At 40.4% G+C, this 15,528-nt stretch overlaps 1 protein-coding gene across 1 annotated transcript in view; it reads right to left on the bottom strand.

Annotated features, from left to right (window-relative positions):
* Positions 1–946: 946 nt before the first annotated feature.
* KDM5A (lysine demethylase 5A) overlaps positions 947–15,528 on the bottom strand; it is a 62,437-nt gene continuing 47,855 nt past the window's right edge. Inside the window, exons 25-28 of the mRNA XM_040233702.1 lie at positions 13,123–13,282; positions 12,074–12,294; positions 9,928–10,338; positions 947–3,573 (exon numbers count right to left, since the gene is read on the bottom strand). Of these exons, the coding sequence (XP_040089636.1) occupies positions 3,367–3,573; positions 9,928–10,338; positions 12,074–12,294; positions 13,123–13,282 (999 nt within the window). The 3' untranslated portion in view covers positions 947–3,366. The remainder of the gene's footprint in view (positions 3,574–9,927; positions 10,339–12,073; positions 12,295–13,122; positions 13,283–15,528) is intronic.

The following is a 15,528-nucleotide window of genomic DNA, read 5'->3' as shown; positions in this document are numbered from 1 at the left end:
CCACGTAAAAGCACTGGCTGGTTCTCACATAAACGTACTACAGAATTGAGGTATCGACCAGTAGGGAGTTTCTCCTACAGCCACGGAATTGCATCAGAATTTAAAGATTAAGAGAAACAAACATATTTCTCAGACACACGTTGAAGATAAAGGTAAAGAAGAAAAGCACAGGTGAAACCGTTCTTGGCTCACGGGTCAGCCCTCCCTGGCGTTCTGATCATTAAAGTACATCACAGGCAACCACAGGTTTCAGGTTTGACATTTCAATTATCCTAAGGAAGACGTGCAGCAGCTGTCACTTCACAAAGCCCAGGTCTGAGTCAGAGAGAGCTGGGGACTGGCCGCCCGGTAAGGCCTCCATGGGGCTCTGCTGTGGTCACTACAGGCAGTGAGGCCAACACCACCCAAAGGGACCACGGGAGAGCTGTGGTCCCTTGTGCGAGGGGCCGAGGATCTACTCTTGGGCTACCGATTTTCACCTTCCCTTCTATAATCTTTGCCAAAATGCTTTATAGTGAACATAGTGAGAAATGCCTTTGAAAGAATTATTACAAGAAGAAAGTTAAAAGTATCAATGGGGAAGAATTGTGACTTAGAGGAGACAGGAAGGGTGAAGAAACATTTTAAATCAAATTTTAATTTGACATGCAGAATGGGTTTAAGCTGTAAATATGTATCTCCTCTAAGTGAAAAGTTTTATACTAGAGTATCAGCATTTCTTTAAACAGATGAATCTTAATCCATTAATTGCAAAATTACACATTTTATGTATTTTTCTTCTTTAAACTAATTTCACTCATCTGTTTTCAGCCTTGGTCTAAATGGTCAAAAGTCAGAGCAAACTCCTATGACTTTCAAATTAATACAGAAAATCCCACAGTATCAATTAAAGGATATATTTAGGTTTCAAAATGTCTGAAGATGAACAGGAAGCTATTCATGGTTAGGAGATTGCATTGCGACTTTCTCAGGTCAAACATGCAGGCAAATGCTGTACTGTGGACATAAATCATTTCCTAAACAGCCCTCTCTCCCCATCTCCCACTCTCCAAGAAGCAGAGCCCCTGAGCCATCTTTCTCAGCATCCTCATATGTTCCTCTGCTGACAGCTGAAGGGAAAAGAAGGTGTTTTATAAAGCATGTTCCAGGCAGCCATCACTGAAGACTGCAATCAATTTTTAACCCACAAGTGTCTGAAGGCTTTTACAGAGAAGACCAAAAGGCAAAAAAAAAAAAAAAAGATTGTGCTTTCTTCTATAATATAACCAGATGAAATTCTTAACCAAGTAATATCTTTATGTACATTACCAAAATGAAAACTTATGGAAATAGTTACCTTGTAATTTCCACTGAAATCTTAAATCATACATACACTTGAGATGAAACATTAAGATCCATGCACATCAACACAGATGAACTTCTTAACACTCAAGATTTTATGATACCAGGGGAAGAGGGACGAAAAGACTGGTAATAGGAACTACAGAGAAAGCATGTCCAGAAACTGAATTTTACAGGAAAGGGTTTTTTTTAGGAAGGTCTTTTGAGTTAAATCTCATACCCACTCAAACTGTGACTCGACAGTACATTTTGCTTCTAGTTACTAGAAGACATTTCTTTAAAAAGGGAGGACGAGAGTATTAGCTGTTCTCTGGGCCCATCTTGCTCCCCCCTTTAAAAGGAAAACTGATGGATTTATAAGCCAAACCACATATTTTCAACGCAAAATAAAGGGACACAGGATAGTGAAGATGAAACACCATTTTCAGCTTGTTTGGTGGGTCTTTTTTGTCCTTAAAGAAAAAAAAGAGTCCCCTTCTAATAAGAGCTTCCCTAACACCTCCACGAGGACAGAACACAACAGGAAGGAGGACGACACAGCACCGTCGTTTCAAACTTTCACAAACAGAACGGAACAGAACCAAACAGAACCACCACTGCAGATACAGCACGATCAGGGTCCCACACACAGGGACAAGCCCCAACACACAAAGGAAACAGAATTATCTATCTGGACAAAACAAGATGGACAATCTGGTCACGCGAGGCTGGAGAAGGAAGTGCTAACTCCATGTACTATAAGGAAAGCGTGGGACTCCTTTATAAAAAGCAAGAAGAGAAAGCAAGCCCCCAAATGGATTTCTGATGCTGAGACTCCGTCACAAGCTGCTGGTAATGGTAAATATATATATATATATTTATATATTCATATATGTATATTAAAAAAGGAAAAATAATCTATTTATAGAACAGTCAGTAGTCAGAGACATTTAGAAAAAAGTAAAAACAAGTCCTTTTTTTCTTTTTTTAAAAATGGATTACTAAAACAACTTCGTCACCAGAGGTACTCTATGCCCAACTCCTCGGAGGAAGCCATGGGGCTACGGGATAGTGCCCGTGGCCGGCCTCTGTCAACAACTGCCAGTCCTGGAACCAGACAGTGGGGCAGGGCTGCAAGGCAAAAAGCTGTTTTGCTGGTTTTGCTGGTGGCCATGCCTGAAGCCTGGTGGCACCTGGTACACTTGTCAATGAAGGTTTCCCCGAAAAGCATGCACCGCTAGCTCAGTGAAACATTCTGTCTCTGCTGCTGCAGAAGCCTGGATCCACGTACCTGCTCTTCTCTAAATGCAGACCCAAGGCAACAAGACTTCTCAAAGCCAAAAAAGGCTGCTTGCCTTTGGCAAGATTCTTCTTCCCAGAATCCAATCTAGTCAGATTTCTGAACTGGATGCTACTCTCCTCCCCTTAGGAAGATGGGGTGATCTGCCCCTCACTTGGGGTTTTCCTCTTGGTACACACAAGCACACGGAGCGGAGGTCTACAGGCCAGGCTCCCCTCCCACGGCCTCTAACAGGACTATGTTCGTCCTGGTCCTCTCCGAGCTGGACCTGCCAGGCATCAAACGCCAGGTCAGAGTGGAGGGAAGCTGGTCCTCTGACTCCTCCCACTGCCCTAACTAAGGAGATCCAAGCAGTCAGTACCTCCCAACAGTGCTGGCCGCGAACCTCTAACTAGTATCAACTGGCCCTAAAACACACCCTTACAAGCCCTGCGAGCACACCAACGCAATGATGCCAACCTGCCACCCTAGAGCTCCAGTGTCTGGCCTTAATGTGACAAAGGACCTCAGAGGAGACATGTACTGAAACCCCGGCTGCTGGACCAAGGCAGACACCCTTAGCACACGAGTGTAGACAGAGAACGCGGGTCCCACATCCATGCGCAGAGAAGTCGGCTGAGAGGACTTTCCCAGAAGGCCGTTCATCTTTGGAAGCAACATTCCGAGTGGACCTAAACCACTCTACTTGATGACTACGGTCTCAGTGTGGTCCGTTCCCCCCGTGTCCCAAACCAACCCAGCGTCTGCTAACTGGTCTCTTTAAGATCCTCCACTGGTAGTTTGTAGCTCATTATGAAGGAAGGGGGTGGCGCTGGCCCTGGGCTGTCTGGCCCCTGCTTCTTTGCACAGTTTGTACAGATGTAATCTTCACTTTCCGCCATTTCTGGAGAGACCCCCACACAAACTTGGTGAAACCACTCATCGCAGCCACCATCACACTGCACCCAGTCCACCTGTTGGAGACAAGATTGGGGATATTTAGGTTACACATGCAGGAAGCCTGGGATATAAGCAAACCAAAGAGCTGCCTTGGCTTAAATGATAGCAAATAACGGAGATGCCCAGAGATAGACAATGACTTCTTACGGAGTTATTTTTTAAAGAAAGAAGCTGGGAAGTTAATCCCCCCAAATTATTATTTTTTTTTCCCGTAATGTGTCCACAAAATAAGGCCTCTTAGGTACTCCATCACCTCATAAATACCTGGGGCTCCTTGCAAGGCAGAAACATGTTTGAGAAAATTTGACAAAAAAAGGAACTTCTAATAGAGCAGCCAAGTAGTTTTAGCTAATATTAACAACGTCTAGGCTCTAAGACAATGCAATTATCAATCAGGAAAGGCAGAATACAACAATGTGAAGGCAATCCTGTGTATTAGCTTTATTTCAAAGAGATAAGCCAAAGTACTAAGAGCATTAAATACCTTTTTAGAAAAGCAGTCACATAGGCCACTTTTAAAACTAATATTTTTTATTCTTCTCTTCTTCCGTTACAAATACAACTCCCTATAAAAAGTTAGCAAATATCAGAGGTCAAATCTTACAAATTAACCAATTAAAACAGTCAAAGACACAGGTCAATAGATCACTCTGGGGTTTAAAGTCTGAGTAACCGACAGGTCAGTGGCAGAGGCCTGGCAAGCTGTGACCCTTCAGAGAGGATGGTGACTATAGGAGGCCAGAAAGGGACTGTGGTTTGGTGGCGCTAAGCCTGGGGTAGACACTTAATGGTGAGGAGATCCTGGCTTTGTTATTTGGTAGTTAATTGGGGTGGTTTTTATGGCTATGCCATGGCACATTAGAACCTTTAAGATAGATAAAAGGGCTTCTTACTTTCCTCTATGCAAGATAAAAGTGGACCATCTCACTAACAATGTCAGAAGCCATGCACAACAATGAATTTTTCTAGAAACCAGAGCAAAGTGAGGAGAATGAAGGACCCACGAAATACTTCAGCACAGCTTGTGAGAAAGGACAGAAGGAAGGAGGAGTGGGCTAGGACATGAGTTTCAGGGAAAGTTGGCAGTTCTCAAAATCAGTGTCCATAGACTATAAAACTCATCAGAAGTGTGACAGTCATGTTAGTAGTTTCTGGGTTTTTAATAAAGGGTGGGAGAAATCATTTGTCAAAATTATCTTTTTGCTTTAGTTGTTCTTAAGAGTTCTCGCTCTCAAGGGGCCAATACTGTGAGCATAAAGATTACTGAATTCACTCCAAAGTCCAGAGTTCTGATGTATGAGCTGAGGCAAGTCATTCAATCTCCCTAAGGCTCCACGTCTCCCTCTGTAAAACGGAAACCAAGTCTTACTCACAGAATTATTTACAGCAAGGGGTCCTCAACCTCCAGGATCTAATGTCTGATGACTGGAGGTGGAGCTGCTGTAATAACAACAGAAATAAAGTGTACAATAAATGTAATGTGCTTGAATCACCCTGAAACTATCCACTGACTCCAGGCTATGGAAAAACTGCCTTCCATGAAATTGGTGCCTGGTGCCAAAAAGGCTGGGGACCACTAATTTAGGGGATCAAATGAAATAATGTTTTTGGCAAGGCACCTGGTCCCCAGGCTGGGACACTGGAGGCATTTCTAAAATTGTAGTCTCCCGGCTCCACTCATCCTTCTTCACACGAAACATTCTGCAAATAACTGCCTGCAGCATGGCTCATGCCAGAATCACCTACTGTGTGTAGCTGAGACCTAGCCCAAACCCACAGACTCAGAATCACCTTGGTGTTCAAACCGGAAGCCTGTATTGTGACCAGCTCCCAGATCATTCTCATATATTCTAAACTTGACCATCACTTTCACTGTGATACTGCTTTCTGCAGTTCAGAGTGACTTGTTTCCTCAAACGGATTTTGTTTTTGTTCTGTAATTGTTCGTGTGATATTTAGCTTCTGAAGTCTTAATTGGTCAAAGTGTTCCTACCGTGGCAAACTGCACTGAAGGTACAGAAAACGGAGATGACAACTCCGGTGCAACAGATAAAAAATAAAGATAGCACAAGCAGGTGAAGATTTATAACCTGACAGTGGGTGAACACAGAGTGAGTGTCTGGCTGTGTGACGCTGGCCAAGGGAACTGGGAGGACGAGCTATGGTCCTCTGGGCTGCTCAGACTGGAGGTGTCTAACCAGTCCAGTCCCCACAAGGTAAAAAAAGTTACAATTTATCATGATTTGCTGCCAAGGAAAGTTTCTTTTAAAATCAAATTCTGCACACGGCTCACTGGTTTCTGGTTTCCCAAAATCAAATCTGCTCTCTTTCAAATAAGGAAGACAGCATTTCCCCTTTTGAGAGTTTGGCCAGAGGTCCATTCCTATGCCCAGCTTCCCCATCATCCCAAAAAAGCATAGTAACTTTTCCTGAGACTTGATCCCAGCCCATACGTCAGACAACAATATGGCCTAATAATTAGCAGGGAAAAAACGGCCCTATGAGTATCTTTTGATCATGTTCCTTGACTAACAATCAAAATTATACTTTTGTCTGGAATGCTAACTGAATCCAGAGGATTCTGAACAGACTGTGGCAGCCTGAACACTCGAGAACAAAGAATCTGGTTAATTGCATAGTAAGTCCTAATAGTCATTTCCCCTTTCATTATTTCTAGGAAGCGTATTTGTCAAATCAAAAAAAGGAGTTCCTGAAAAACTTCACAGCTATGAGCTGTTCAAATATTAACCGATAAAGAGATTACCAGTTAAATGTGTGTTTAAAAGAGAAATATATTAAACAGGGAAAATTATGTTGGTTTCACATTTCTTGTTTTGCTAAACGGTTTCATATTTATGCTTAAGAAAAAATATTTTTCATGTTGTATTTTCTTCAATTCTTAGTGCATATTATTACACTGGGAAAAAAGAAAGCTGGTGATTTAGTGATACTCTTAGCTTAGTTACCCAACTGAACTCTTTGTATTTTTGGCATTCAATCTCTTTTGCACCAAACTTTCTTGCAAAAGCCAGATATGAAAATTAAAACAATTTACTTAATCAAGTACAACATATGCTTAGAATCCCCATGTATGTTTTTTGGTGCTCTCATCAATAAGTAACCAACCTTTTCAGTCTGCCTGAAATTAACTGGTTTCCCAAGACACAGGAATTTCGGTACTGAAAGTGACAGCTGGTCACCTTATCATAACATCACCATAGTTTGTGTGTGTGAGACTCACTCACTTAGGTAATCCAACCTTTGTTTATGCTAAAAGGAGATAAGAATGATAAAGGAACTGATAATGCAAATACTTTTGCCCATATGATTCTCCACAAAAATCTTTTAAAATTCAGAGTGGGAAACAAACAGTTGAAGTGAGAGATAGAAGTTTATAATCTCTCTTTATCTACTGTATTGGACATCTTAGGGAGATAGTAATGTTAAGAAAAAAGCCCCAGAAAGAAGGTAAAAAAGCTAAAGGGGGAAAAAGTCTATTTTCATAGTAAGATTAAATATTTATTTTAATGCAGAAAAATATTACTTATATACTACCCTGAAAAAACTTGCTCCTTCAAGTTAACTCTTGGTACCAGTAAGATTGAATGAAAGTGGCAGAGTTCAGGGAGAAAAAGAATCTGAACCTGAAAACTAATCTTTTGAAAATAGTTCATTATTTTTAAAAAAAATTAATTTCAACTTATAGTCAATTTGATAATGATGGAAGAGAGAGTTTGGGGCTTTTAAAACCTTTTACTTTATTCTGATAATATTTTTCTTTTTTCTTTCTAAAACATCTTTGAAATAGAGGCTAGATACATTTAAGTAATCCTTCAAAGTTTTCTCAATCTGCACATTTTTAGGTAAAAGTAACAGTAATTACTTGTTAGAAAAAAATGTACATTTACCTAAATATGAATGAACCCTAGAAGTTGTTTGTGTTTTTTTGCTACATAGTATTTAAAGAACAGACTTCTTTTAAAAACATTCTTTTCTTGGTATCCTTTTGTAGTGAAGATGTATATCATGTATTAATTTGTTTTCCTTAAAGAAACACTATACTTCAAATTGAGGAAGTTGTAAAATTATTTACAAAGTTTTTAAAGAAATACACAGGTAGTTAACATTGTGTCAGAACAAACTTGGAGGATTACAAAAACTGCAGAACAGTAGTGATGGGCAAAATGTTTACAATCTGAAATAATTCCCATTTGAAATTAAACACATTATAGAAATACATCATTTATAAGTTTCTTTTACATAGCTACTGACAGGGTGAGGCACACTTGCTCACCTGTGTGTTCAACAATCTTCTCTACTAATCTTCACAAATTTCTGTAGTAATCTGTACAAATCTTTGTATATTTTAAATAGACATTTTCTCGAAATATATGGCTAAATTTCCTTTTACTCCATCAAAATGGGGATGATAACTTTCCAGATTTTTTTTTTAATTTTGGCCACGCCACCCAGCTTGCAGGATCTTAGTTCTCCAGGGATGGAACCTGGGGCCCCTGCAGTGGAAATGTGGAGTCCTAACCACTGGACCACCAGGGAAATCCCTTTTCTAGATTTTCAAAAAATGCCTACGATGTTAAGAGCAAGTCTTAGGGCTTATATATTGATCACATTATTTTAAATAAGTAAAGCAGGACATGTTAATATATCAATTTTGCAGCAAAAGAGAGAAAACTCTCTGCAGTGTTATATGCTACAGAAAGAGAACAGAAACAATAGATGAACTGAACCGTGTTTTAAATGCTAAGCAGAGGAGAAGGGAGAGGGTATTAAGTGAGAAGGAGGGGGAAAAAAAGAGGAAGGTTATGACGGATATAAACACTGTAGAAAGGATGATGGTAAGCAAGCTAAAAAAAAAAAAAAAAACACACATCTTGCTGCCAATCCTACAACTGCTGAAAATTAGTTAAAGGAGAAAGAAAGGGGAGAAGGTTCTGCCAACACTAAGCTACTAATGTTTCAGGACCCAAAGAGAAACAGGTAACCTTTCATAGCCTCTTTAATAAAAAAATTCAGATGAGAATAAATTCAAATGAAAGATAAAAATAATACACAAACACATAATGTATCTACTAAGATGCTTTAAAAATGTTTACAACATAGAAAAATGCTTATTAAGTTAATAAAGAAAGATGCGAAAGCGGACAGTATGACATGATATGAAACAAAGCATACAGAAAAAGAACTGGAAGGAAGCACACTAAAATATTCCCAGTTGTTATTCTCGGAGAGCTGGACTACGGGGTATATATTTTACTACATACTCATTTTCCAAAAGTCAGAAAACCTTTAATAATTTAAACACGTCATGTAGTTCTGGACTGTTTTTGTACTTGCATCTCAATTACCGGAGGGGTAGGAATATTAGCGGAGCACCTGGTCTGGGAGCCAGGCTTCTCCTTGTGGTTTTGCCTCTAGCTCTATGACTTTGGTTACATCATTTATCCTCACTCAGTCCTGGTTACATCATTTGTAAAATGAAGAGGCTGGAGAAGGTGACCTCTTCAAGCTCTAACAGTATTTAGCCAAGGAGGGAATAGTGATGCAACTGTATTTATTCTGTTTATATATTCAAACTGAGGGGTTATTAAAATTCTAAAAGTCAAGTGGCATAAGGAGACAAAGGTAAAGCCATGAACTTACTAATAATCTTGATGGGAACATCAAAATAGATGCCTCCAGGCACTTAAAGAACTAGGATTTTTCATAAAGTCCATCCATTTTTCTCAGAAGTCTATAACATCAATATTGCCTTAAGAAAGATAATCATGTACTTACTAATATTTAAAGTTTAGGGCAAAAAAAAAGATAGTACCTTTAAGGGTCTTCATTATTTTCTGCAAGAGATTTTTGAAAATCATGTTCTATTTAGGAGCATATACATAGGCCTAAGTGTAGCTAAGACACAGACCAAAGGGAAGATTTAACCCAAGTTTTATGTCTTCACACAAATCTCCAGGCAACTTGCTTCCTGGGTCTTAGAACTCTGGCCTGGGACCTTTTAGGCCACTGTGGCTGACTGACAAGGTGCTCAGTCCTCTGAGGCACCCTATAGGGAGGGCACATGACTGCTCTGAGCTCTACTGTGGCCACACATGGGGTGTACTGCTCCTGGGTACCAACAGCTTCTCTCTGCTCATCTGGGATGTTTCGCTCTGTACACAAATTCTAAAACACATTCTTCTATTAAAATCTCATAACTGAAAAAGGTTCTAGAAACTATATTAAACATGTGATGGTGCAAGGCCAAATCCTGGGATCAAAACAGACCATCACTATGTCATAGCCTCGTGTGCCTGGCTGCTGCTCCGTGTCCCCGCACATACTCGCTGGGACGCAGAGAGACTCACCTTGTCCTTGCAGGGCCTCTGGCAGTTCTGTGCAGCACACACGGCGTTCTCATCATCCGACTCCTCCGCTCCAGACCAGTCGTACTTGGAGGGAATGTCCAGCACCTTCTTCTCTCTCTTCTTCTCGGTGCTCTCTTTCACAAGTTCAACTTTGGCTGCAGCGGCCTTCTCCTTCTTTTTCTTCCTCTCTTCTTCTCTCGCTAGCTTCTTGGCCAGTTTGTTCAGCTCCTTTGATTTTTCTGCACTTAATTTTAATTTTTTCTTTTTAGGCTTATCCATTTTCTTCAGCTCCTTGGACTTCTGCTTTCCTTCACCAAAAAGCTGCTCTACTTTTTCTAGCTTCCGTTTCCGTTTCTTCTCTGAAGAGTCCTTTCCTTTTATTTTTAATGGTTTCTCCTCCATGCTGTCATCCTTCAAAAATATAAAGAGAGAAACAATTTAAAAGCAAGACATTCAAAAACAGCTTTAGTCTCTTATATGAGGTATCATGAATATACAATTTCATAATGACAGGAAGAATATGAATTACCAAGGCTAGGGGGAAGGAAATGGGATTTATTATTTAACAGGTACTGAGTTTCTCTTTGGAGAAGGCAATGGCAACCCACTCCAGTACTCTTGCCTGGAAAATCCCATGGACGGAAGGAGCCTGGTAGGCTGCAGTCCATGGGGTCGCTAGGAGTCAGACACGACTGAGTGACTTCACTTTCACTTTTCACTTTTATGCACTAGAGAAGGAAATGGCAACCCATTCCAGTGTTCTTGCCTGGAGAATCCCAAGGATGGGGGAGCCTGGTGGGCTGCCATCTATGGGGTCGCACAGAGTCAGACATGACTGAAGTGACAGCAGCAGCAGCAGAGTTTCTCTTTGGAATAATTTAGAAGTTTTGGAAATGGACAGTGGTAACGGTTGTACAATATTATAAATGTGATTTTAAAACAACTGAATTATATATTTAATAAATTTTATATTGTATACATTATACAATAAATACTCTGATATTTTAAGAAGACAAATATAATATTCAAAGAAGGTAACAGTAAAAAATAATAGCAAGCCCTGAATAAAATATCTGACTTATTTTTAGCTTATTGGGGGCGGGGGGGAAAGGCCAAAAAATTGTCAGCATATTATTATACAGTCTGCAGCATCTGTCTGCAACTGAGACAAAAACATAGAAAGCTCAACATACTAAATGTATACTAAGTTACACAGTAACTCTTTTGGTCTGTATTTACCAGCATTAAAATTCTGAACAAGGGGTTAGGCAGAAAAAAGAAATACTAAAAATCATAAGCTTGATAATTACTTAAGAAATAACACTTTCTAAGATTCTGCAGGTAGAGGATGAGATGATTAGACAGCATCACTGACTCAAAGGACATGAATCTGAGCAAACTCCAGGAGACAAGGGAGGACAGAGGAGCCTGGTGTGCTGCAATCTATGAGTTCGCAAACAGTCGGACACGACTTAGTGACAGAGCATGGGAATCTGCAGAATCATAAAGAATACTGGGTCACAAGTGTCTCAAACCTATCATACCTTGAACAAGACATTTAACTTTTCAAAACTCTGTGTTTCCTTATATATAAAATCAAATAAGACAGTGGGTGTGAAGAAAAAGCTCTGCTAACTGGAAAACATTATCTAAATTAGGCACCTTCGATCTGACTTCCAAAGACAAACCTACAGTGTGCCAGCATACAACACTGTACCTTCCACTTCACAGAAACAGTCAAGGAAAAGAAAGATGATTCAGAACACAGGAATCAAATGCGAGTTAGAGCCTGGGTCCCTCCGCTTTTACTGCAAGTGTGACTTCAGGCGAGTTTCTGCATCTCTGACCCTTACCTTCTTCGTAGGGAGAAAGAGCTAAACACTTGCCTTGTCTGTCCTTTCCCCTCCTGCTCAGGACTATAGTATCACAGATAAAAAAAAATGGGTAAATTGTATAAAAATATATGAACTACGTAAAACCTCAATAAAGAAAACCATAAAGCAGAAATACTTTGGCTTGGTAAGACAGAAGGACAACCGGAGCACTATCCACCAGTCCTCCCCTCGAGGTGACCTGTGGAACCTCCAAGGAGCTGGGACACTCTAAGTGGTTTTAAACCATTGTGCAATAAGCTTCCAATCTGTACCTCCATGATGTGCAGGAATCTATCTTCAGAGGGTGGGTGTGTGGCTTGCAAAATCCGCCATATGTGCTGAGTCTCGTCCAGGGACACCTCCAGGAGGTCTCCCACCATCATGAGCTCCTCCAGCTGAGCTTTAGCTCCTGGCGACAACTCCAGCACTGGAGGCTCCAAGCTCCGGGGCACCAAAGGGCTCTTCCGAGGCTGTTTCCGTGGGGTGCTAGACCCTTTCCCCCAAAACAGAAGACAGAACAAAACATGAAAACTACTAAAAAAAGGAACGCTTTCAAAATAAATATTTAGAGGAATGGTCCCTCTTCCTCCAACACTTAATTTAGACGTTTGGATTCACTGTATCAGCATGAAAGTGAAATTTAAAAAAAAAAGCAGAACAAAAAAGTCCTAGAGTTCTAATGACACTCTAAAAAACTGGTTTAAGTGAAAACACAGGTTCCATATTGTTTATCTTGTGACTGGAGGGGAAAGGGAATGCTCTCTCCATTGCAGAAGATACCAAAAGATTAGACATATAACTGCCACATATATATAACCCATTATCTCCCTAATTAACAATAATAATATGCTGTTCCATAAAATCCTGAATTTTACTATGAAGATAGAGATATTCTCCATTTCCCAGAGGTGTGATCTAAAGCAGTATGACTGATTTTCACTGGGGACAAAGACTAGATAGTGAACACAACAGAAAAATTATTTACCAACAGATGAAGAACTAATAAAGCTTTTCAAAACCAGAATGAGTATTCTTCAAAAGTAGCAAGTTCCTCAACAACTAATTATAAACAAATAGAGGATAAATAACGACTGAACAGGGATTTGATAAAAGCGGGATCAGAAGGGGGGAGTCAACAATTCTACAGAAATTTTCTATCATTATGACCTAATGACAGAAAAATGCTATGAGAGACTGGATTTTCCAAAGTTGCATTTTTCCAGTTCTACTGCATTTCATAGTCAGGATTCATACTTGAGGAGAGACTGCCAGTGTGGTGTCAGACTTCTCTTCCCCACACTGCTCCCCGGTGTGGTAATACCTTGAGAGCAGCTCTTAGAAGCAGACGAGTATGCATGCTCTGCACAGAAGGAGGGTGCCGTCCACATGTGCGTGACCACTTCCTCAGACTTGATGGGGATCTCTTCATCACAGAAGAGGTTGGGCTCCAGGCTGCTGGAAGACTTCACGCTAGCTGTGTCCTGAAGAAGCAGCCAAGGGGGTGCTGAGAATTAGGAACACTTAACTTGTCCCATGACAATCTAAGCACAGGCTTTTAATACAACACAGTTGGGGGTGGGGAGTGGGGGTGGGAAACCTTAAATATCTGGTATTAAATAGGAAAGAAAATTTCCACTGGGGAAAAAACAATGATCACCAGTTTCAAGCCAAAAGTAAAGCTTGAGAGAAATCCACAGAGATAATAGATCTACAAGAAAGCTATGATATGAAGAATAACCTTTCTGCAGTCTACAACACATAAAGATTCCTGTAGCCATGAGTTAAGAAACTCTGACCATTTAAGAAAAAATAAAATGGACTTAGGAGGGGAATAAAGGTTCAGATGTGGTACCTTAAGGACACAGCTCATTCAATCTTCTCTAAAGGTTTTCAAATCCAGATGCTTACCAGTTGCTGCTTTTACTTATCAGCTAGCTGCCCTTACTTAAAAAGCCTGACTGACAGTGTTTAAGTTATAAATCCTGACAACTCCAAACAGGTCTCAGATGACTCTCCCCTGAAGTTAGGCTCCACAACCCACATATACAGCTTTAACGGTCATAGTGCAATCAGGAATACAGAAATCTCAGGTATTTTAACTAAGAGAATTTAATAAAGTGAACTGGCTAAACTGTACACTGAAGGCTTGAAAAAGCAAACAGAAACATCAAAGTAACACCAAGGTAACTACAAGAAAGAGCTGCCATCTCTAGGGCTTGAGGTAACAGAGACAAGGAGTGGGGTTACCACAGCCAGAAAGCTGGAGCCTGCAGAGCTGGCTATCTCTAACAGAACACAATGTGGCTGGCTTCTGGGTGAGAAGAAACAACTGGAACTGGAGCCAGCTGCCACTGCCAGGGGAAAAGACAGAACGAAAACAAGACTCCAAAACCAAACAAAACTGAAAACAGTAAACAAAGCAACAACAGAAAAACTGTAGTTCAATGACGGCAGGAATGGAGAATAAAACGGTAAGCATCGAGTCCTTTCTCACTACGCGGCCTTTTAATGTTCTCTAATGCCCTCTGCTGGCGGAGGGAGGCTGCAGGCAAAGGATAAACGTGCAAGGCATGGGTTGGCAAACCACAGCCTGTGGGCCAAACCCAGCTGCTGCCTGGTTCTTGTATGGAGTGTGAGCCAAGAACATTTTTAAATTTTTAAAGAGCTGTAAAAATAAACAAGAAGACATAACAGAGACCACATATGGCTTGCAAAGCCTAAAAATAATCTACTCTACATCATATATAATATGTGGTAGAGTACCACTATACATGTGGTACTTTACAGGGAAAGTTTACCAAACCCTGGGCTAGTCCCAGCCCCAGCACCACCAAGAAGAGTACACGGGGGAGCTTAGAAGACCAGAGACAACAGCTAAGGACTAATGCAACAGCTGACTGTAGGGTGCATAAGAGGAAGAGGTACTGTCATCAGAGACTATGCTTAATTAAAGAGGATACTTAAAAGGTTTCACAAAAAGACTCTGGAAGACAGTTACACTCACTGAGAATTTAGGAACAGCAGTTCACATAGGTCTTTTCTGTTCCAGAGAATCTAAGTCCTAAAAGGCCACAGGCAAGAGAGTACTTTAGTACTTGCCTACTGCCGTCCCCAGGTACTTCACCTCACTGACTGCAAGGGTCTTTTCTGACTTTGACTCCACTCATTTCATTGAAACTCAAGCAGTTAATTTTCTATTAAGCTTCGTAGAAATGAAACTGATCAGAAAATAATGGTTGAGAGATAGATAAAAATACATTTAAAAAATTACTTCCCTGGGACGACATATGAAATATAATACATAAAGATCAATTTAAATCCAACCATGTCAACAATTATATTAACTATAAAAGAAATAAACACCCCCAATTAAAAGACAGATTGTAATACTGCCTAAAAACCCAGAGTTAACCATATATTTTACAAATAGATACATATGCAGACTGACATACCAGAAGAACCCTACCACATGTGCTGTCTACAAAAGACGCCTTTTAAATATAAAGACACAGGAGGCTGGAGGTAAAACAACCGATAAACAGCAAGCTAAAGCAAATTATTCTTCCTAAGGGGAAAATTACCAGTCAGTCTCACTAATGGTAAATACATGAGGAGGAGGAATGGATTCTCAGTGAGCAATGTGTCTTATAACAGATCTGTCACTCCACCGTATCTGGCATCAGAAGGACTAAATTCTCAGACAAAATCTAATCTTCACCAAAGCTGA

Source organism: Oryx dammah, unplaced genomic scaffold, assembly GCF_014754425.2.
Source record: "Oryx dammah isolate SB20612 unplaced genomic scaffold, SCBI_Odam_1.1 HiC_scaffold_29, whole genome shotgun sequence".
NCBI lineage: Eukaryota > Metazoa > Chordata > Mammalia > Artiodactyla > Bovidae > Oryx > Oryx dammah.
The sequence above is the reverse complement of the archived record's forward strand: the minus strand, read 5'-3'. Positions and strand labels throughout refer to the sequence as shown.